Below are 23,354 nucleotides of genomic sequence, written 5' to 3' on the forward strand. Positions count from 1 at the left end.
CTCATGGACATAAAACTCGACCAATTTTTCGTGTGCGATTTTAGAGGCATGTTTGAAAATCTGAAACAAATAGAGTTATTAAATTGTCACATGGAAACACTGTAGAGAGCTATGATTTTAACAACACCAATTAACGGAAACTCACATCAGATTTTCTTAAATCAACAAAACGCTCTGGCTACACACGAAGAAAGAGCGGGAGGAATACTTTATGTCCATAGGTGCGCTAAATCTATCGTATATGTTGTAAAAAACCAGTTTTGTACCGAGGAAGTACCAATTAGGGTGTCTTCTGACAACAGCTCAGAAAGAATTAGAGCCAAGGACCCTATTTCTAGAGTATTCTATAGAAATTTCAAACTAATTAATTGCAACCCCATGTACCCGAACGCTCTTGAACGGCAGAATGGGTCATGGATAACATATGGCAGACGATTACAACTGATTTATAAACCCAATGATATGCCTAACTACAGAGTTAACGTCAATTGGTCAACCTCCGCGCCAATGGAAGGGTTTTTCAATGACAAAGACCTTGAACTCAGCAAGGGGGCTCAAAGATTAGGGCATACGAGAAAAACGATTACAGGAAGAGAATTTTTCCTGGGAAAAGGAGGTTTATATGAGCATGAGACTCTCCAGTATTTCAACACGGACTGGAAGTACAATCACCAGTGGCATGAATTGCTGATTTTTGAATACCAGGGTAGTGAAGTGAAACAAGTCTGGCATGTGGCCAGGGAAAAAACCATCAGTTTGATTACTATTTTTAATGGATTAAAAATCAAATTTTGTTTGTTACGTGTGTTTTTTTCAATCGATATGCTACGCAGTGGCACAAATCCTGTGATTGCTCTGCAACCCATTAACCCCATGGGGGAACTAGATCATTTTCATCATCTGAAACAACGAACTAAGGACTAAAAATTGGAAAGATAAAGAACAGTTGAACTGTGTGATGGTAATACAGACATTGTAGTTTTAAAAGCAAAAAAGGCTAAATCTGTACCAGATATGACGGAAAATGAGATCGACACATTAGATTAATTTAAATGTATGTTATGTAGGAATGGCAGAACCAAAAATTGGCGATTATTGCTACTATCTACTCGAGTTGTTCGAGATCTGGTCGATAGTCAGGCACCAAGTGTATCGGATTGTTGGAGTAACCTCAAATAAAAGATAAGTGGTGCCATTGACGCAGCTGCAACCACCCAATATAGTGGATAGAGCCGTAATTATTGATATGGAGTTAAATGGAATGCATCAGAGAATCGAGGAACAGCAGAAGAAGATTGACAACAGCGAACTGCTGGGAACTGCCGGAGCTCGGCTCGAAGAGGAGCTCCGGCAGATAAAACTTGAAAGTCAAAGGTTAAGCGATCAATTGCTTGAGACCAAACGACTGCTTGAATATGCTGGGAATCAGCGGGAGTCTTGAAGGAGGCAGGTGGAAATATTGAAGAAAGAGTTGGCGGAAGTTACGGATGTAGCCGAAACAAAAACAAGAGAATGTATCGCTCTGGTGGATGAGCGGGAGTGTTTAGCTCGGGAATTGGAGAATGCCGAGTTAGATATCAGAAAACTAAGGACCAGGATAAGAACAGAACAGACCTCAAAGAAGGTCATCCAGAGGAGACTGAAGGCGATCAACGCGCAGAACCCTTTCAGTCGACCTCCGAACTTTTATGAGCTTCTATTCCTGCCACAGGGGGCCACAACCAGTACTATCCAGAAACATTTCAAAACGTTGGCAATGCTCTGTCATCCGGACAAGGGTGGTCAGTAAGACCTGTTCAAAATTATTCTTCAGGCAAACAAAATTATGGAAGATGAGTAGGCCCGTAATATGTATGACAAGCACGGGATTGAAAAAGCAGAGGAATATATGAACTAGAAAATGGACCTTTGAAACTCTTGATTGTGAGTGAGTTGAACACTCACATTTTCTAAGAGGGAGGCAGTGTAGTAAACCATAGAACTTAATGTATGACTTGCTCATATATTACATAGTGAACGCACAACTCGAAATTTTCACAATAAATGGGAGAACAAAAAGAGATGGTTACTTAGAGTAAACCGGATTTTAACAATACAAAAAAAAGCATCATAACTAATCATGGCAATCATCACGGAATGTCATCTTGACGGGAGACGTCAAGGATTGTTTGTTCTTGACGGGATTCGTCAGGCAGGTAAACCTGTTATCTGTTAGTTTACCTAACAGGGACCCGTGCGGTAGAAAATAACTTTGAATAAATCCCAAAGAGATTAAGGAAAATGGGTAAAATAACCTAAGGTTAATCAAACATTGATAGGAACGAAACCATATTCAAAACTAAACCTCATATAATTGAGCTGCCTTTCTCTTATTAGCTTTACACCTTGTAATCTTTTGAAACTTATTGTATTATCGACCAACAAGTCTAACTATATTGAACGGCTTTAATATTTACAGCTTCATAATTAATTAAAATCTTAGACTTAGAAGATTTTCATCAGTATCCCCTAGGTTTTAAAGTGCTTTAGAAAAATTTGATAAATATTGAATATACGTGAATCGTTTTGACCAGGAATCAACTAAGAGTGCAAAAGCCCGGACTGGAAATGAGCAAAAAAAATTGCCGTCAAAGCCCGAAAGAATGGAAAGATCGACCGGAAGAGGTCATCGGAAGCAATAGTGTGGACATTTTCAAGAATAGATTAGATTCACTGGATTACGGAAAAATTTAAATTGTCACTTTCTTGGGGAAATGACACCCCGACGAAAAAGCTGATCGACAGAGGAGGATGCCTAAGGAGCAGAATATCTGAACTGAAGTGATAGAAAATTAAAATGTCTCATTTTACATTAAAAAAGTGAAACAAAAGGTTGGCCGCATCAGAAAACAAACAACTAATGGCGAAAGTAGTTGAGTCAAACTAACAGGCTCCCTTCTTCATCCACAGCTCCCATTGAAGCATTCTACATCGTCTTGCTATTTTCTTGTAATCTGACAGTTATATTAGTAGTAGTCGTAGTGCTGGATTTAGAGTAGGACTCTTGGGTTTCCGCCCAACTTACAGTTCAGATCAGTTTTATCTTGTTTAACATGTTGCAGTTTCGGCAACTACAAATCACTCTCCATGTGCATTTATTCTCTTCCACATAATGATTTGTGAAAAAATCCCAGTAGATTATCTGCAGGGTAATTTTGTTTAGGGTCTTTTCATAATCATTCGCAGCTCTAGAAACGTAGTTGAAGAGCAATTTCGTTCTTCTAAAAAGTTGTGTTTAATGAATGCTTTTTCTGCACTTTCATTTTTAAATGTTAATGTTCAACATTCAAATTGAATTCTAATGTTGAATCCGGTTGAGTTCTCTCTCATGCTGATGTAATCGTAAAATAAATTTTCAGGTGACGGTATGTTAGGTCTCGGTGGAACGCCAATTATAATCCTAAGTGAGTATCTGCAGAATGAAGGCGTAAAATAACTATTGAGATATTTTGACAACATCTAGAGTATTTAATTTTTTTGTCTTTGTTTGTAGAAAGTTAGGATCTTTTCCGTATAGTACGTTATGCCCCCCTAGTACGTTATGCAACCGCCAGTTACGGAGCACGTGCCATTGCATAGTAAATGTTTATGTAAAAATATGGCACGTGCGGGGGGGGGGGGGTGCAAATAATATGCACACACTAAGCCAGCTTAGTGTGTGCGTATTATTTGCACCCCCAGACGCACGTGCCATATTTTTACATAAACATTTACTATGTAATGGCACGTTCTCCGTAGCTGGGGCGCATAACGTACTGGGGGAAAGCACAAACGTAAAAGATCTATGTCGCTATGGTCAATTATTGTTAAAAGAACGTTTTCGCAATGCAATTACTTTCGTCAGTTAAAATTAAATTATTGATAAAACTATGGACAGAAGAAAATACTTTGCCGTCGTGTCAAAAAGTTTTATCGTAAGTTTAGGAATCATAAACTGTTTCAACCCCGCTGCGCTGTTTCAACCCCCTGAATTATCTCAATAGATTTAATGTTCTTTTGTTTCAGACCAAAATACCAAACGCGAGTCTGGGAAGAACGTACAAATTGGGAATATCACCTCGGCAAAGGTAAGGATCAGCCAAAGGCACTTGCTTTGATTTTCATAATATCCCCAATGGGAGAAATATAGGAATAACGGAAACAAGAATTATGAAATGATGAATTAACATTCGGTGTAACAAAGAGATGCAAGTCAACTAATTAATTACTCTCGAACGACGTTTGAGGCAATTATTGAAAACCTGATGGTCTTTTTATGCAAAGTTTTTGCTTGACCATTTTTGCGCTTTTTTTCTAGAACATTTTGTGACCTCCCAAATGACTTTTTCTAGCTTCATTTTGAATGATTGCAATTGCTCTCTGAAGTTTTGCTAATATAAAAGTGATTATTTGCGGTTGTAGCATAGAGGTTAAGATGTCTGACTGATATCCTGGAGGTCGCCGGTGCGAACCCTGTCACATCCGAGTTTTTCCACCCAAAAAAGTCCCTTAACTACTCCCCGAAATTAAATTTCCCTGCCTGTTGTTCGAGAGAAATTACTCTAGTAATAGTCGGTTTATGTTTTATTTTGTCAAACATTGGAGTCTATGTTTTACATATGTAAAACATGTTTCAAAGCGAACATTATGCTTTGTTATCTTTCTTAATTGCTCTCCAACGAAGTTTGTAGCAATTATATTAGACCTATTAGTCTTTTTTATGCGATTATTCGCTTGACCAATTTTTTTTGGTCTGACCCATTTGACTTGGTCCTTAAAAATGGGAAAAGCAGCTAGCGCCTAGGGGGCATTAAGTTCTCTTCCCTAAGACCCTCCCCCCTCACAACACCCCCTCACTTCAAATCCAAATCCCCCACAACACCCCCCCCCCCCTAACTTCACCCCGCCAATCTCTACCCGTGCACATCGTTCAGGCCGTACAGGCCCCCGTGCAGTCAAAAGCCCTCCCCCACTGTTGCCCCCCCGCTGCGCTCACCTCACGCCACTTCAATTAAGCTAAAGCTAACCTCAGTAAACCATGGCAAGCTACTGACCAAGTCAACCGGTCTTTTTGGCAGTTGGCCCGACGTTAGTCGGTTATGCTCCTATTTCTGATCCGATTTGAGAACTGATTTTCAAGAGTTTATGATATTTTTTCCTCGGGTCGTAAAATTTTTGTAAAGCCAAACAACACAGTTTTCCTTGGCTTTCTCCCATTTTGTCCACCTGTTAATTGCTGGTAAAGACATTTAAGAAGTGACCAATAATAGTCCAACAGGGTCTGGGACTACCTGGAGTCTTTAATTTAAAACCGGGTGTTGTCGTTTGACAAGGTTTGAGACACAAAGGCCGGCTTCAAAATAATTCAGTGAAATACGGAAATAATTCGGTGTATGCTTGTCGATCAAATTGCTCCGAACATGCGTAAAAAGGCGCGAACATGCGTAAAATTCAGGATTCCATCTGCCTCCGCTACAACAGTATGGAAATCTGAAGAAGTTAGCCGGCGGTTCCGAGGACAAGTAGGCTGCGTGCGTTTAGCTGACTGGATGGGTTGTTCCATAATTCTTCTTAAGTGCGATGCTAGAGTTGGGCTAAATGTCTACTCTACCATCTCATGCGACAGCTGAAGACATGTAGTCAGCGTGTTGTAGTTTCTCTGAAAATTGAGTTTCATTGCCTGGCTGGCTACAACAAAATTTTTTCCTTTGTCTTAAACACTGACATCAGGGTGTCCTCGTCTGGATACAAATAGTCAAATGGCCGATAACAGACAGTCAGTAGCGATGTTGTCGCAAACTTCCTGATATACTTCTCTCGTCATCAAGCGCTTAAACATGCACTGATAATTGAGTGCTGACTGCTCTTTCTATCAATGTGAAAGTGCCTGAACATATCAATTTCGATGTTTATAAATGGCTAGTTTGAAGTAGTCCGGAAAACGATAAGTTAGAAAAGTCATCGTCGGTCTGACATTGTCTGCTCTTCAACGTCTGCAGATGAAACAATGCTTTGCCAGACTTCGGACTCCGAGTTCTACTGACTCCGGTATGTTTGCTCGCAAAATGCAATCCAGACTTCTGCATTCGTCCCTCAACTTTAAACAGTCTGTTGCTATCCAGAAAGTATGTAATTGGCAACAGTTTGTGTTTATTGACAAGAGGTAGTCCGCCTTGGAGTCAAGAAATGATGTCATTGATATGTATGGACTGTTATCCTCAGGAGAAGCTTTGAGCTCTGTTTGTTTCTGCCTCGAACAGGCCATGTAACGTTTGGTCGACCCCTTCCGTTGGAGTTTTGCTCCAAATTAGTCCTGGTTTTGCCAAGGAGTTTAGGCCAAGTTGAAAATCTGTTTGGATCCACCAATGTATTTTACTGCTCTTGTATTGAACTTGTGTAAAGTATGTTTGAGCTGTTTTTTCGTCTGAGAACGTCCATTTGCGCTGTTTTGGTCAAGAAAGAAACGGCTGTTATCGAAAACTAATGAAGATCGCATGGCGCCAGACCTCTGGTGCAGCAGTGTACAGTTTTCCTGGTGTATATCCACTCGTTATTGCTTAGTTGTCAGGAGTTTTTTTGAACCTGTTTGCGATTTACATCTGTCGATCTTTGATCCAGAAGGTACTGCTGCGCTGTCAGTTGAAAATTTGTTGCTGTTTACATAAATTATCTCAGTCTCACAGAAGCCTATGAGATCATTACACGATATAGCTGCTTCGAGCTCCTATTGGGATTGCTCATCTGTTCGATTGATACCACCTTGGATTTGCTGATGTATCGGGTAGCTTGTACCGTTTACTTATGTTATCCCCAGGTAACCCACTGCAGCTACGGCTGAAAGCGAGGCGTCAGTGAAAGTTTTTAGCGCATCGTTTCATTGATGCTTGGAACTTTAATTGTAGGCATTTTCTCGAAGTTTTCCAGCCACTTCTGATTTTCGTGATACTGTTCCTGTGACACCAGTTGGTCCCAATAGTGACCTTGTTTAATGACTCTTTGCAATATGCATCTGAGTCGAGTTGCGAAAAGCGAGATGATTCGAATTACGTCAAACAAAAGCAGCCATCGGGGAAGCCTTTTCTGCGCGATGTTCTGGTTCTCGTAACTCTTGTGGTTTTCGTCACAAGCATTTTGGATTCCATACTTGACCAAGTATCTATTGCGTCTACTACAGAACTCTTACTGTAGTAGTTTTCTGATTCTTGAGTTTCAGTATTATTTGAAAAATTTAACTTAGTTTCTTTACTTAAGTTATTATTACCTGCCGTTTGCTTTCGCGATCTTTTCGAGATTAGAATGATGAATTTTTTTAACGGCAATTGATAGCCCTGTCAGCTTTTTCAGTCTATCAGTGTTTTGACCATCCTAATTATGTTTCACTTTTTCTAACGTTACCAAACGTTTTCAATAATATATATTTTTGCTGCATTTTGTTTCTTTTGGTGACAGTAGTTTAAATTTCTCCAATTTTTGGATCAGACCGGGGGAATGAGTTTATGGTTTGATACAATAGGTAATGACTTCAGCTGCAATTTCGGTTTTTAAAGTTTTTAAGCTTGGAGTCGCTTCCGGAATTCGCACGGCTATGTTTTTTTTTATTTCGTCGTCGATTTTTACGACTATATGACGTCACAATCACTTCAAATCTGCTTTTCGTTCATTCGTTCATGCAATTTCATTTGAAGTGCGTGTGTGACGCCATTTTTCGCTCTTAGTTGAGCGAGTTTTATTGTTCATTCGCGTGATTAAAGTTTTGGTCACACTTGACTTACCTCACTCGCAAAAATGACTTCCTCACTTTGATGTTGACTTTTATTTACTTTAATTCAAAGAGATAAGGTCAAATTGGTGTGTCTCACCCTAAATGAATGTTATTTGAGAGCAGCTAGTAGAGGCAGCAAAAACTTATACAGATTTTTAATCAAAATATAACATATCGGCCTTCAATGAAAATACGAATTTTTTATGGTCTATCTTTTTTAATGTTTTTTTTTGAGACTGCAGATCTACAAAGCTATTGCGGCTATTTTCTGGCAATCTGCCTGCTATGTTTTTAAGATCTGTTCACATTTTCACGATTTTTGAAGTCAAATTGGAGTAATGATTTTGGTCACGCCGAAACAGGAAGTGGAGCGAAAAAGCGAGTGGTTTTGTGGCGTGAACTTTTTTCGCTCTAATTTTAAAGTATAGTGAGAAAACGGTGTTTGAATTCGGTTTCTGGCTGGTGGTTTTTTGTTCACATGCAGCATTTTCGCTTTGATTGTTACTTTTTTCAATTTTTTGCTAGGATTTGTTTTCTAAACGGTTTTCCCAATCAAGTAATAGTACATTCTATGCCTAGTTTTTTGTTCAGTTCATGAAAATTGTTTTAATTGTAGGCCAGAACTTGTCCTGCTATGTTTTTTTCAGTTCGCTTTACATTTTGATTTCGTTTTTGGTTTTACATAAGTAACGATTTCCACGCTTGACTTACTTCACTGTTTCAACTGAATGGTTTTTAAATCCATTCACTCAATGAATTACGCAAGATAGTGAATATGGTCAGAGCCAAAAGAACCCAATCAAAAGAAAGGGGATAAGCATATAAAGCCTGGTCATTATGTCATAGTGCATTAGGTTATCAAAGTTCATTAAAGAGATTGCTAGCTAACATTGGTATTATGCTTAATAGCCTTCACTTTAAAAGCTGAATTAAGTGCATTTTTTTTAGAATCTAAGTGAATATTCAGAATTTGCCCACCAAATAAAAAAATTGACGATTAGAAAAATTCTGTCAATTTCTATATCTTAATTTTTTTCTGTGTCAATCCCAATGTGCGTCAAGCGGTTCAACGGTGGCTATTTTCCGGCATTTTACCAGCTATGTTTATACTGCTGTTGGTCGTTTTAGATTTTTTTTACTATTGCGGTTGAGTCCGCTGCGGCTTCATTGCGTGTGCTGTGATGTATCTCAAGCATATCAATCTAAATATGCCTGAGTTGTAGCCATTTTCCTCCATTGTTCAACAACGTTAGAGTTATTTAGACGGTGGCAGATGTGATCCGAACATGCTTGGGTCCGCGTGCCATGTTGAAGATGCTGATGGATCCTATGGGTGGCATTGTGATGACGAATGATGGCAATGCTATTCTGAGAGAGATCCAGGTACAGCACCCTGCAGCTAAAAGTCTCATTGAAATTGCGAGGACTCAAGATGAAGAGTGCGGCGATGGCACAACTTCAGTTGTCATTCTCGGTTAGTCTTTAATTATTCCCGTCCTAAACCTATTCCTTCGTAGAAAGAGGAAAACATGTCTTTTTAGTATAGAAACTTAAAATAATTGTGTTCCTCAAGCGGTCCTGAATCAAGCCATGGAGAATATAATTGGTTCAATAATTGCATACATTTTGGTACATAAGAGGGGCTGCAAATGAATTGGAGATGAACTTGTGATGACAGTAATTTAAGAAATTACTAATCATCCCAAAGTTGATCAGATGACTTTGGTTGTTGTCAAAACTGGCAGGAAAGTGAACCCATAAACCTGAATCAGGATCAGTAACAATCTCGTATTATCATGATTTAATGGAACGATTCAGCATTTAAATTGAGAATAAATTGGCATCGTTTCTAGCTGGAGAATTCTGCAGTGTTGCTGAGCAATTTCTTCACCAACAGATGCATCCTACCGTTATCATTGGCGCTTATAGGAGAGCATTGGAGGATGCTGTTGCAATCATGGAGAAGCACAGGTGACTACATGAGTACTAATCAACGCTAATTTTAACTATGAAAACTTATGCGGCTAATGTAAGATGTATGGTATTTAATTGATCTTGGTTTTAGTCCAGAATCTTTTTTAATGAAAATTTTGTGCTCAACTGAATTGACTGTTTTTGGCTTCTTGATTTATGCGTGATCTAATTTGCTGGCATTGTCAATTTGAAGCAGCTGAATTGGCAACAGTTGACTACATAAAGTCAAATGAAAAGTGCTTCAAGCTTGTTCCATTTTTCGCATTTCATCTTAGTTGTCTATAATGAGCTCTAGTGACATCATTTGAGGCCCGCTATCCCCTCCCTGGACAAGACCACTGAAACAGGCTGCAACAAAATCGAGCCCACGTTGGTTGTTTGACAGCAATTCGTCCGACTTTTAATTCATTTTTTCTCGTTTGTGATCAAAGCAACTAGATGAAAAAGGAATTGATATTTTAGTGTGTCTGTTGATGTGAATGATGACCAGGCCATGTTGGAGTTCATTCGCAATGCCCTTGCCACTAAAGTGACAGCCAACTGGAGTGACCTGATCACCAACATAGCCCTGAAGGCAGTTAAGACTGTCATCCTGGAGGAGAAGGGAGGCAAGCGGGAGATCGACATAAAGAGATACGCCAAAGTCGAAAAGGTATATTAATTGTAATGTAATGCTATCATTAACTTGCTCTTATTTCTTTGAAGCTAAAAGCTGGTACTAGTAAGGTAAGTGTTGTTCAAAACCGAGTTAAGCAATAACAGTTTTTTTCTAGTGGCGCAGTTACGTAATGTTCAATGACCAAAGAAATTGATATATTCAAGTGTTTCGCCCAACTGTTTTTTGAGATGACTGTTTGTGTCAATCGCATGAAAAGCCCTTAGAAAGAATTAAGGCCAAATGGATCTACCGGCATTATGTAATTAAGAAATTATCATGTCATTTAACGCCCAAAAATCGTAACAGGCAGGGAGGCTCGTTTGTTCGCCCATGTTTTATCCCGTCTCAACTGCAAACTTTGCTTGATTCTTCAACTTGCAGAAATTTTGCGATTTTGAATACCATCATTAGACAGTCCGAGAACTTCTATTGACAATTTTTAAAGTTTTTTCCAGCCAGGACTTTTAAACTTTTATGCGCACAGTTGAACAGCTCAGAAAGATAACTGAAATTTATTTCTCATTTGAAATGAAAAATTGTTCGTATGATAAGAGAATTTTAGTAATCTTCATTGTTTCGTTGAACTTCTCAGTAAAATTTTTGGAAAACCTTTTTTGAAACCTCATATCTTTCAGCAGAACCGAAGCTCGATGAACCCTTGAGTAATTTTACTGAGCTGTAAGGAAGGGCTTTCGCAAATCTTAATTTTTTTGAAATTGATGCTTTGAGTTTTAGGCTTTCGCTTAACGTTTCCCCAAATTTTGAAGGACAAACTAATTCTTTCAATAAATCTTTTGTTTCAATCAAAAACAAAATCTTTGTTCGAAAACCCTTTTGTGTAAAATTTTACAAGGGCTTTACTATGATACCACTCGTGTCGTCGTCCGAACTCTATTTAAGGGAGGGGGGCAAAAAAGACAACGAAAGTCCTGTCTAGTATAGAGTTCCTTCCCTTACATGAGATCGGAACAATCATAGTAGCCGGGTCGCCTCTTCTTAGTAGTCATACAAGGATCATATATGATGTCATACAAATCATAACGTATTTCCTTGTGCGATCCTTTTATGACTACTAAGAAATCATATATGATCCTCGTATGATTACCAAGAGTAATAAAATATGATTTCATAAAATCTGACAATAGCCGCGCAGCATTCATTCATGTTTAATAGCCGCACAGCGATAGCTGGGGCTATTATTGGCCTTCTCTTGGCTTTTTTACAATTCAAAGAATTTGAATCCTATTCGGGCGACGTCTTTTTACAATTCAAAGAATTTGAATTGTATTTGGGCGCTCGCGCCGAAACAGGAAGTGGAGCGAAAAAGCGAGTGGTTTTGCGGCGTGAAGTTTTTCGCTCTAATTTTAAAGTAGAGTGATAAAACGATGTTTGAACAAAAATTCGATTTCTCCCTAGTGGTTTTTTGTTCACATGCGGCAATTTCACTCTGTTTTTTTTATTTCGTGGTAAGATTTTTGTTATATGATGTATGACGTCACATTGTCATATGACGTCACAACCACTTCAAATCTGATTTTTGTTTATTTGTTCATGCAATTTCAACTGAATTGCGTGCGTGACGTCGTTTTTCACTCTTAGTGGAGCGAGTTTTTTTGTTCATTCGCGTGATGAAGTTTTTGGTCACACGTGACTTACCTCACTTTCAAAATTGACTTCTTGACTCTAAAATTGTCTCTTCTTTACTTTAATTCAAAGAGATGAGGTCAAGTGAGTGTGTGTTACTCTAATTGAAGGTTATTTAAGAGCAGCTATTAGAAGCAGCAATAAGTTTAAGAGACTCAAAATGTAACACCTGAGATTTTAATAAAATTTTTCTTGCTCTGTTTCTTATACTATTTTTTGAGAGTGCAGATCTACGAGTCTATTGCGGCTATTTTCTGGCAATCTGTCAGCTATGTTTTTATTAAATTTTATTCGAGAAGGCATCAGCTATGTGATTACCCGTCATCACTTTGTAATCCGCCAAAATACCCTAACGTACAATATGATTTGGAAATTTGAGCACTAGATAAAAGAGTAAGTCCATATAGATAACTAGAGTTTTGATACTATCTGAAGCCAATTAATACCTATATACGCTCATTTATAAGAAACAAAGAAAAATTTTTTGTTTATAACCTCAAATTAGTTTTGTGAATGTTCAAATTGCAAAGTTTATTCTTTTAGCGCACACAAAGAATCAAATGTGGATAGCAAATGCGATACATTAATTTAATATATCCTCTGACTACATAATACGAGAATTTATGGCACCAGTCAATGTTTCATATGTGTCATATATGACCTTGTATGATATCCAAGAAATTTTTTCAACTTCGATAGAAAATCAAAATTAAACAGTTTTTAGGCTTTGATTTTTTTTGTATAATCCTTGTATGATTTTTAGGAAATCATATGATCCTTGTATGACTACCAAGAGTTCATACAAATCATATATGACCTAGTATGACTGCTAAGAATTTTGTATGATGAGCAACCCGGGAAATAAAAATACCAAATGATGCAAAATTTTTTCATATTCTACTTCTATAAATTATATTCCATTCTTAGCATATGGGTGACCTTGCGGGTGGTTTAATTTATTTTTTACGCAGAAAATTAATGTTATTAGTTTTAAATTGAGTTGTGTTGGTGGTGGCAGTTTGTTGATGCTTTAAATAAGCAATAATTGTGTTGATAGATCCCAGGTGGGGCAATTGAGGACTCTGAAGTACTGGACGGTGTGATGTTCAACAAAGACATTCTTCACCCCAAGATGAGGAGGAGGATCGAGAATCCCAGAATACTGCTGCTGGACAGTGGACTAGAATACAGCAAGGGCGAGTCACAGACCAACATTGAGATGCAGTCCAGTGTTGATTTCGAGTGAGTATTTGATGTTGGTGAGCAATTCTGATGTTCGTGAAAAGTCTGCTGCGTGTTCCTGGACCTCCAGTTGAACTGTTATTTAAATCAGTTTTTGGTTAATTACAAATAAACGGATAGAATTACCTCGTTGTGTAGTTTGAGATGGAAAGAGTGCATGAGTTCAGCAATCATTTGTTTAGTGTTACATTTATGTGTTTTGTCAGGAGCTACCTAAAGAAAGAGGAGGAGCACGTGAAAGATCTGTGTGACAAGATCATAGCTATGAAGCCTGACTTGGTAGTTTCTGAGAAGGGCATCAGTGACTTAGCCATCCACTTTCTACAGAAGGCAAACATCTCCGCCATTAGAAGGTACAGTACCATTAGTCCTCTTACAAATAGTTCTGAAGGTACATTTTAGGTTTCATGAAAACCATGTTTTATTAAGTTTGCATGAACTTTGACCTCTCCAGCCTCGATATGTCTTCTATTTTCAAATTGAAATTAACCTCTGCGGAAAGTCAGCTATCAGAAACTAAAGCTTAAATTGTAAGAAAAAAAAAGAATTTATTTCTCTAATGCGAGGACAAATAACGAGGTTCTGAGACCTTCTATGACAAAATGCCCCTATAATTCCACACTAGTCAAATTCACTAAGCAAAAATATACTTCTTTAAATCAGTCTTACACACAAAATACAAGCTTTTCATTTTGTGACAGAAATCTGATGATTTTTGTTGAGCTTTTTTCTTCAAAAGGTGAAATGATTTAACTCTTTCAGCTTGATAAACAGAATTGCAGATCTATACTTTACAGAGAATCCATGTATTTTCTTTTTGCCACAGCTAAGACTGAGAAACCCTTTCCTTTTCCGTCTAGTTGCCACTTTTGATTCTTCATACCTCAACATATCTTTGCGGCAATTTTTCACTATGAAAATTATTCACTGATTTTAGAGAAAATTTGAGAAGCTCATTGAGGTGAGGTTCAAGGTCAGTGAGGATGCCAATAAATAAGTCATCAGAAGAATCACGCCTTTTGAGAAAATAAATAAATTTAAAGATCTACATCGTCAAAATTGGAAGCAGTGAGGTATATTTACAACAGCCGTATACAAGTATACCATATTGAATGATTGGCTCAATGTTTGATTTGCAGTATAGAATCAGTTGTTTCCTGGGCGCGTAGTCTCAGCTTTGATATTATTCAACATTGCAGTGGGCTTTACACTTGGACTTTACATGATGATCATGTTCCTTATGATACTTAAATGACAACTTATCTAAGTTAAGTTGTTAACTAAGATCCCTAGGTATATACATATATACACACTAGTTTTTTAAATTATTTCTTAACTTAATTGAAAACAATTTGATACTGCTATCCGTGGGTTGATATCCAGCTGATAGGTTTTATTAATAGCCGCCCTCATCTTCTCAGCCGGCTATTATAGCGTTCCTATTTTTTACAATTCAAAGAATTTGAATTGTATTGGGGCGCTGTCTTTTTTTTAAAGATCTGTTTACACATTTTCATGATTTTTGAAGTCTAATTGGAGTAGTGATTTTGGTCACGCCGAAACAGGAAGTGGAGCGAAAAAGCGAGTGGTTTTGCGGCGTGAAATTTTTTCGCTCTAAATTTAAAGTAGAGTGAGAAAACGGTGTTTGAACAAAAATTCGCTTTCTCGCTAGTGGTTTTTTGTTCACATGCGGCAATTTCGCTTTGATTTTTTCTGTTTTTTCGATTTTTTTGACCGGATTTTTTTCTAAATGGTTTTCCCAAACCATTCATAATCCTTTCTAGGTCTACTTTTTTGTTTAGTCAATGAAAATTCTTTGAATTGTACGTCAGGACTTGTCCTGCTATGTTTTTTTACTTCGTCGAATAAAAAAATGTTTCGCTTTACCTCATTTTGCCGCCTTTTCAACATTTTGCGTGAAATCTTTTTGACTTCTCTAGGCTAGTTTCTCCCTTCTCTCATTCTGCTAAAAGTGATTTTGAGCATCAGTTGATCAGCAAAGCAATTCAAAATGAACAGAGTCAGTATATAAAATTGAAGTCAGAAATAGAAACGTGATAAACCCATAAAGCCCAATTTTAGATGCCCGCTATTTGAACGTCGTTCCTATAAGTATTAGTTACCTCTCTCTAATGCTTATTGTTATTGATAGTAGCCCCTGTAGCCTCTCTCTAAGAAACATAAGTTGTTGAACTACGAAATGCCATCAAAATAAATCGGACTTAAAAAATGTTTTTGTACAAAAATCTTTTTTTTTTCAATATCTTCTGTTATTTCAATCCCAATCATGCTTATTGGAATCAACGGCGGCTGTTTTCCGGCAATTTGCCGGGTATGTTTGTGATTTAAGACTAATTTATTTGCATTTAGCATTCACTCAAAGCTGTTAGATGTTTCTCGAATGTGAAATATCTCAACTGCGCATCCAATAATACAAATATTTGTATCATCTGCAAACAGTAAAACATGAACAGTTTCGCAGCTTAAAGGAAGACCATTTATATAGATTATGCAGTGCAGGGGTCCTAAAAGAATGCCTGTCGGACTCCTTAATTGATGCGTTTCCAGCTTGAAGAAATCCCATTTACAAGAGTTCCCTCTAATGACGTATCTTTCAAGTTTTTCTATTTACAAAGAAGGGTTAATTGTATCGAAAGCTTTTGAGATCCAGGAAAAAAATTGAAGCTGCTTTTGAGAAGTGGGGCAGGCGTGGTATTTCACACTGCAGTATGTTTTCAAATTAATATCGTCATATCGTCAAGGCCTCAAATGTATTCTGACGCAACGACAATATCTTTTGACACTAAATTGAATCTTTGTCGAGGTAACCTTGTCCATCATTGAGTGCAATGGCGGACGCCTCTTTATTTCTAGTTGGGCGTGAAATTGCGCAGATTGGTGTGATTTCAGGCTGCGTAAGACAGACAACATGCGTATTGCGAGGGCAGCTGGAGCTACTGTAGTAAACAGACTTGATGAATTACAGGAGACGGATGTGGGAACCGGGGCTGGTCTATTTGAGGTCAAACTAATTGGAGATGAGTGAGTATATAATTGTGATATACTGTCGTTTTTCATAGCTGCGTTAGCTGTGCCGTAGAAAGAAATGTTCTGTAGTCCACTTGATGCTTGCTTGAGCTGCTGAGCAGTCAATTTTACAATTTCGCGTGCTATGTTGACAAGTCGAAGCCTGCATAAACTGAGAGATATTTGGGGCCTGAAGTGGAGGATGACTGCAACCTAATAAGTGTTATCTGACTGTCATTTGGGGCGTGAATGCAATGAGTTCACATTTTAGCGTAGTCGTACCTTAACGGCATCCTATGCTCGGGATTTCGTACCGTGTGGAAAGAATACTGGTTGCAAAGTGATGAAAAGCAAAATTTCCGTGCCCCTTTTCAGATACTTCACCTACATAACCAAGTGCAAAGATCCCAAAGCTTGTACTATTCTGCTGAGAGGAGCTAGCAAGGATGTGTTGAATGAGGTTGAGAGGAATCTACAGGACACGATGCAGGTCACAAGGAACATTCTAGTAGATCCCAGGATGGTGCCCGGAGGAGGTGCCATCGAAGTTGCAGTAGCTCATGTAAGCAATCTCAAATTGGCAACCTGTTTGCGTTCTCTTGAGACTATAGTTGCGAGGCTGTAAGCTGAGTGAAGCTATATTGTGGTACTCCTGATCTGTCTTTTTGTTCCGTCGTCTTTACATTTTTCACGAGGCAAACTGAAAACAGCAATTTGCTCATTTTTTCATGCCACTCTTTTTATAGCTGCGAAGCTGTAAGCTGAGCGAAGCTATATTGCGGTGCTCTTGGTTTTTTTTACGACTCGGAGAGGAGTATTGGTTTTCTTAAGGTTTTTTTTTTACCGGAAGTACTATTCGTTCAGACGCTGTTTTGACCTAAAAGCGAAAGTGAGTAAAATTGCGGTGTGAACTAATTTTTTCTGAGCGAGAGAAGTGTTTTGATCATGTGCTGCGTTTAGTGAATGACTTTTTGACTTTGAAAAGTACATTTTGACTGAATGGCACATATAGATATCCGTTTTTAGCAGTTTTTTCGTCTAAGTGGCCTAGTTTTTTTTTCTTGTAATTTGGTTTTTTGTAGAAAGTGATTTTATTCGATGCTATATTGAAATGTGATCTGCGGCAATTGATACCACAGTGTTTTGCGAAGCCTGAAAATGCGTTTCAAGTTCAAAATTGGCACATATTCTTGATTTTTTAATTAATTTTTGGCTTTTTTTATATTAATTTCTTCATTTTTGGATATTTTAACCGTCTTTTTGTCAAAAATCAATTAATATGGCAACTTCTCTTTGATAATTCCTATACTCAACACCTCTTTCTACCTCGGTGTAATTTTGTTTTATAAAATTGTACATATGCTAATCCGATTTTGGTAGTTTTTTTCCGATTTTTGTCATTTTTTGTTCGTGTTTTGGTTTTAATTACTAGAAAGCCTTTTTGTGAAACATGAGGGACTTTAATTTAGTTTCAATAAAAATTCGATCATTTTTTGGCGTTAAGTTTTTGAAAAACAGTCAAAACTTTTTCATAAATTCAGTCTTAAAAGTTTTTTTGACCATTTTTTTGCAAAATGTTTCAATGTTTCGTATTTATGAATTCTGCTTTTTCCTATTTTTGTTTTCTCTTCAAGAGGATAGATCTTTGTATCGGATGATTAGTTATCTTTTCTATGTCTTGCATGCTGAACAATGAAATGTATTCGTTTTTCTTGAATTTTTTAAATTGATATTTAACTTTCAAAAGTCAAGAATGTCTTTTTGTTACGGTGTTCCTTACATTGTGTCCAGATTCTTAATATTCTAGTTAATATCGTTCTAGCTTTGTCCTGGCACCTATTTATTACGACTCGAAGAGGAGTATTGGTTTTCTTAAGGTTTTTTTTTACCGGAAGTACTATTCGTTCAGACGCTGTTTTGACCTAAAAGCGAAAGTGAGTAAAATTGCGGTGTGAACTAATTTTTTCTGAGCGAGAAAAGTTTTTTGATCATGTGCTGCGTTTAGTGAATGACTTTTTGACTTTGAAAAGTACATTTTGACTGAATGTGACATATAGATAACCGTTTTTAGCAGTTTTTTCGTCTAAGTGGCCTAGTTTTTTTTTGCTTGTAATTTGGTTTTTTGTAGAAAGTGATTTTGTTCGATGCTATATTGAAATGTGATCTGCGGCAATTGATACCACAGTGTTTTGCGAAGCCTGAAAATGCGTTTCAAGTTCAAAATTGGCACATATTCTTGATTTTTTTATTAATTTTTGGCTTTTTTTATATTAATTTCTTCATTTTTGGATATTTTAACCGTCTTTTTGTCAAAAATCAATTAATATGGCAACTTCTCTTTGATAATTCCTATACTCAACACCTCTTTCTACCTCGGTGTAATTTTGTTTTATAAAATTGTACATATGCTAATCCGATTTTGGTAGTTTTTTTTTCCGATTTTTGTCATTTTTTGTTCGTGTTTTGGTTTTAATTACTAGAAAGCCTTTTTGTAAAACATGAGGGACTTTAATTTAGTTTCAATAAAAATTCGATCATTTTTTGGCGTTAAGTTTTTGAAAAACAGTCAAAACTTTTTCATAAATTCAGTCTTAAAAGTTTTTTTGACCATTTTTTTGCAAAATGTTTCAATGTTTCGTATTTATGAATTCTGCTTTTTCCTATTTTTGTTTTCTCTTCAAGAGGATAGATCTTTGTATCGGATGATTAGTTATCTTTTCTATGTCTTGCATGCTGAACAATGAAATGTATTCGTTTTTCTTGAATTTTTTAAATTTATATTTAACTTTCAAAAGTCAAGAATGTCTTTTTGTTACGGTGTTCCTTACATTGTGTCCAGATTCTTCATATTCTAGTTAATATCGTTCTAGCTATGTCCTGGCACCTATTTATGGCAGTTTTGTTTTTGGTTGATTGGTTTTTTCAGTTGTTAAAAAATTGAATGATTTTAGCTTTTTCTTAGATTTTCGTCATTTCTTTGGTTTGCAATTGATTTCATTCATCATAAGGCAGTACTGAGAGTTTGCTAGCGAGCATTTTCCAAAATGTCCACTTAATACTATCTACTGCAACTTTTTTCCGGCCTTGGTGTTAATAAACAATTTTTTGCCTTTGACTGCTGCTTATGTCTTTTCTATTATCAATTTAATTTTTGATTTAGTTTGAAATCATGTTGTCTAGCATATGTAGAATTTGGGAGAAATGTGTGGTGTTTTGTGTGTTAATTGCAGTGATTAGAATTGTAATTAGAGTGGTTTTCTGATTCTTAAATTTGAGCATTCTTTTAAAAAATTTAACTTAGTTTCTAAGATTTATCTGCCGTTTGCTTTCCCGATCTTATTGAGATTAGAATCATGAATTATTTGAGGGCTATTGATAGCCCTGTCAGCTGTTTCAGCCCATCAGTATTTTTGAACTTCTTATCCATTTCGAATTTTTTTAACGTTACCAAACAATTTCAATAAAATAAAATTTTGTTTCTCTTGGTGACAGTGGTTTAAGTTTTTACAATTTTTAAATCAGACATGGGGAGGTAATGAGTTAATGGTTTAATAAAAAAGGTAATGAATGCCTTCCGCTGCAATTTCGGTTTTGTTTTTGAAGTTTTGACGCTTCGAGTTGCTTCCGGAATTCTTCCGGCTATGTTTTTTGTTTCGTCGTCTGACGCTCTTTTTTCGTTTTACATTTGTTCACACAGCAAAGCTGAAAAAGTCAAATTTTCTGAATGACTTCTTCCTCTCACTAACGGCATTTGCGCGCGTGACGTCATTTCTCACTCGCTTTAGCAAAAGTTTTTAGGTTCTTTGCGTGATTAGATTTTGATCATACGTGACTTACCTCACTCAATAAAATGACTTTTGCACTTTAAAACTCAAGTTTAAATTGAATTCGTTTAAGGTCAAAGGAACTCATTTGTGCAGTAAAGGTCCCTAATAAGAGGCTTCTGCGGAATGAATTTTGACAAGCTTTATTAATTTATCGCTGAATGTTTTTCACCTAGTTTTTTGAGCGGTGTCAATTTTTTTTCAATTTAGATCTTTATCTGTTTCTATCTCTATTATATGGCAGCTATCTCTATTCTTTCGCAGCTATTCCGGCAATGTGCCGGCTATGTTACTGCTTTTATATGCGTGACGTCGTTTGTTACACTCCTTGGCAGTGAGTTTCTAACAGCATTAAGTGATTAGTTTTTGGTAATAACTGACTTGCCTCATTCATCATTTTAACTCAAACGTTAACGTCATGTAAGGTTGTTCTAAACATTTTAAGGCCAGTAAAAGATTTTGACATTACAAGAACTGTCAAAAACAAAGCAGGATTGATAATCCGTATGAGATCTGAATTTAAATCTCTATTCTACGGCGGGCCATTCTATTTCACCGCTCTATTCGGCAGTCTTCCCGAATGTAAGATCATGGCTGCTGGAATTGTACGGTTGGTGATAGCATATAGCAAGCATTATGAGTGCTCATTTCCCATTTCTTGTCAAAGCAAGAATGGTCTGATTTTTGTCGATATGACTAGCAAGAGATATCAGACTCAAGCCGAATTGGAATGATGTGGCATTTGAGCTTGAATCAAGGAATTAAATTAAGTTCTCGTAACTCATAATTTTTTAGTGATTTTCTAAGTCAAGTTGGACATATTGTAGGGTTTGAACGAGAAGGCAAAATCAATCCAAGATGTGTCTCAGTGGCCTTACAGAGCAGTTGCCAAGGCTCTCGAGGTCATCCCTCGCACACTCATCCAGAACTGCGGAGGCAATACCATCCGATCACTCACTCAGATCAGAGCCAAACATGCTGAAGGTAAGTGATGGAAAGCTGCATCATTTCATACGACATTTTTGCTGGTGCAAGCATGTATATAGAAGTCCCCAAAAAGCTCAAATTCGTTTGCTCAATTTTCAAAATAGCAGTTAGGAATGTTTCATGGTCTCCAACTTAAAAACGGCACCTTTATTAATTCGTCAAATTTTCTTCCAAGAAATGTATATCAAGAGCTCTTTATTGCTTTGTCATTGAATACAGATATGATAACTTCTGCCATTGATATTTTCATTGACAGAATGACCTTAGCGTGATGGTAGATATTATTTTCTGTGTTGATATAGCTGCGTGTCTTTAGGAAACATGAACTTTGGAGTAAATGGAGAGACAGGAGAGATTGCAGACATGAGGGGTCTGAAGGTGTGGGAACCATTGAGTGTCAAGAGCCAAGTCATCAAGACCGCTGTAGAGGTCAGTCTTTTAGTTGCATAGCCAAGACACGAGAATCAATTTAACATAATGCCACTGGTGACACAAAGGGTAATAAAATTTGAAGTACTGAACTTGTTTCAGACTGCCATTCTGCTGCTGAGAATAGACGACATTGTCTCTGGTAGTAAGAAGTCAGCCGAGGAGCAGCCCATGTCAGGACCAACTGACGCTAGCATGGCCGAATAGCACGCCCAGCAGAATGAATTGAATTATTGTGCAAATCGAGAAAAATCAATTTTCCGTGAAACGCAGCAATTTTGAATAAAGGCTTATTATATGAAAAATCATGCGCGAAATCAAATTACAGCCAGCTAGTCTTTCTAACAAATCAGACCTTTGAAAAATGCGAATCCCGAAGACTTGTTTCGCATAATTGAAGGCTGAGTTCCGAATGAACTTATCCGAATGCTGCATCCACCTTGGGAAATTGCTCTTGAAAGCTTGTTTTGGAGATGCATTTGAATATAAAATGTATAAATATTTGTTGTAATAAATTTTGCTGAAATTGTCTGCCATTGATACAAGTGCAAAATTAAGAAATTGATGGATGATTCTGTTCCTGCAGATTATGGAAATAGAGTTTCATCACTTCAATTTTTTTATGGATGGAGAAGTAATAGCTGAGGTCAGCTAATAGGATGCCTTTAAGTGATTAATAGCCGCCCTCATCTTCTCAGCCGGCTTTTATAGCACTCCGATTGAAAGAATTTGGATTGTGTTAGTGCTGTCTTTTTACTACAATTCAAAGAATATGAATTGCATTGGGGCGCTGTCTTTACGGATCGAAGAGAAAGAAGTATTGGTTTTCTACCGGTCTTTTAATAGCTCCGAAGCTGTAAGCTGAGTGGAGCTATATTGCGGTGCTCTTGATTTTTACGACTCGAAGAGGAGTATTGGTTTTTTAAGGTTTTTTTTACCGGAAGTACTATTCATTCAGACACTGTTTTGACCTAAAAGTGAAAGTGAGAGAAATTGCCATGTGAATTATTTTTTTCTGAGCGGGAAAAGATTTTTGATCATGCACTGCGTTTAGCGAATGACTTTTTGACTTTGAAAAGTAGTTTTTGACTGATTGGCACATAGATAACCGTTTTTAGCCGTTTTCGTCGTCTAAGTGGCCAACTTTTTTTGGTTGTAATTTGGTTTTTTCTGGAAATGAGTTTTAGTCGATGCTATATTCAAGAGCCTGAAAATGCGTTTCAAGTTAAAAATTGGCAGATATTTCTTGAGTTTTTAGTTAATTTCTGTCTTTTTCTATTAATTTGTTCATTTTTGGATCTTTCAGCCGTCTTTTTGTCAAATATCAGTCAATAAGGCAACTTCCTTTTGATAACTCATATTTTCAACGCCTCTTTCTACCCCGATGTAATTTTGTTTTTTTTTTTAATAAAACTGTACATATGCTAATCCGATGTTAGTTAGTTTCAATGTTTCGTATGTTTGAGTTCTGCGTTTTCTTTTTTTTGTTGTGTTCAGGAGGTGGGATCTTTGTCTCTGATAACGCGTCTTTGCTTTGTCTCGAATGCTGAACAATGAAATGTATTCGTTTTTCTTGATTTTTTAATTTGATTTTTAACTTTCAAAAATGAAGAATTTGTCTTTTTGTTACGGTGTTTCTTACTTCGTGTCCATATTCTTCACCTTCTAGTTGGTATCATTCTTGCGTTGTCCTGGCAGCTAAATTTATATTGATATTGATTTTTTCAGCTGTTAGAACATTGAATGATTTCAGCGTTTTATTAGATTTTCGTCATTTCTTTAGTTTTTC

General features: G+C 37.0%; 1 protein-coding gene across 1 annotated transcript in view; it reads left to right on the forward strand.

The window, feature by feature from the left end:
• The window catches only part of LOC142345813 (T-complex protein 1 subunit gamma-like), a 345,715-nt gene extending 323,535 nt beyond the window's left edge, over positions 1-22,180 (forward strand). The window contains exons 2-13 of the mRNA XM_075398186.1: positions 3,397-3,443; positions 4,045-4,106; positions 9,044-9,254; positions 9,634-9,751; positions 10,217-10,406; positions 13,114-13,298; positions 13,505-13,651; positions 16,209-16,340; positions 16,701-16,887; positions 20,977-21,133; positions 21,453-21,565; positions 21,668-22,180. Coding sequence (XP_075254301.1) covers positions 3,407-3,443; positions 4,045-4,106; positions 9,044-9,254; positions 9,634-9,751; positions 10,217-10,406; positions 13,114-13,298; positions 13,505-13,651; positions 16,209-16,340; positions 16,701-16,887; positions 20,977-21,133; positions 21,453-21,565; positions 21,668-21,772 — 1,644 coding nt within the window. The 5' untranslated portion in view covers positions 3,397-3,406 and the 3' untranslated portion in view covers positions 21,773-22,180. The remainder of the gene's footprint in view (positions 1-3,396; positions 3,444-4,044; positions 4,107-9,043; positions 9,255-9,633; positions 9,752-10,216; positions 10,407-13,113; positions 13,299-13,504; positions 13,652-16,208; positions 16,341-16,700; positions 16,888-20,976; positions 21,134-21,452; positions 21,566-21,667) is intronic.
• Positions 22,181-23,354: the final 1,174 nt, after the last annotated feature.

This window comes from Convolutriloba macropyga, chromosome 9 (assembly GCF_964194025.1).
Source record: "Convolutriloba macropyga chromosome 9, txConMacr16.3, whole genome shotgun sequence".
In the NCBI taxonomy this organism is placed as follows: Eukaryota; Metazoa; Xenacoelomorpha; order Acoela; family Convolutidae; genus Convolutriloba; species Convolutriloba macropyga.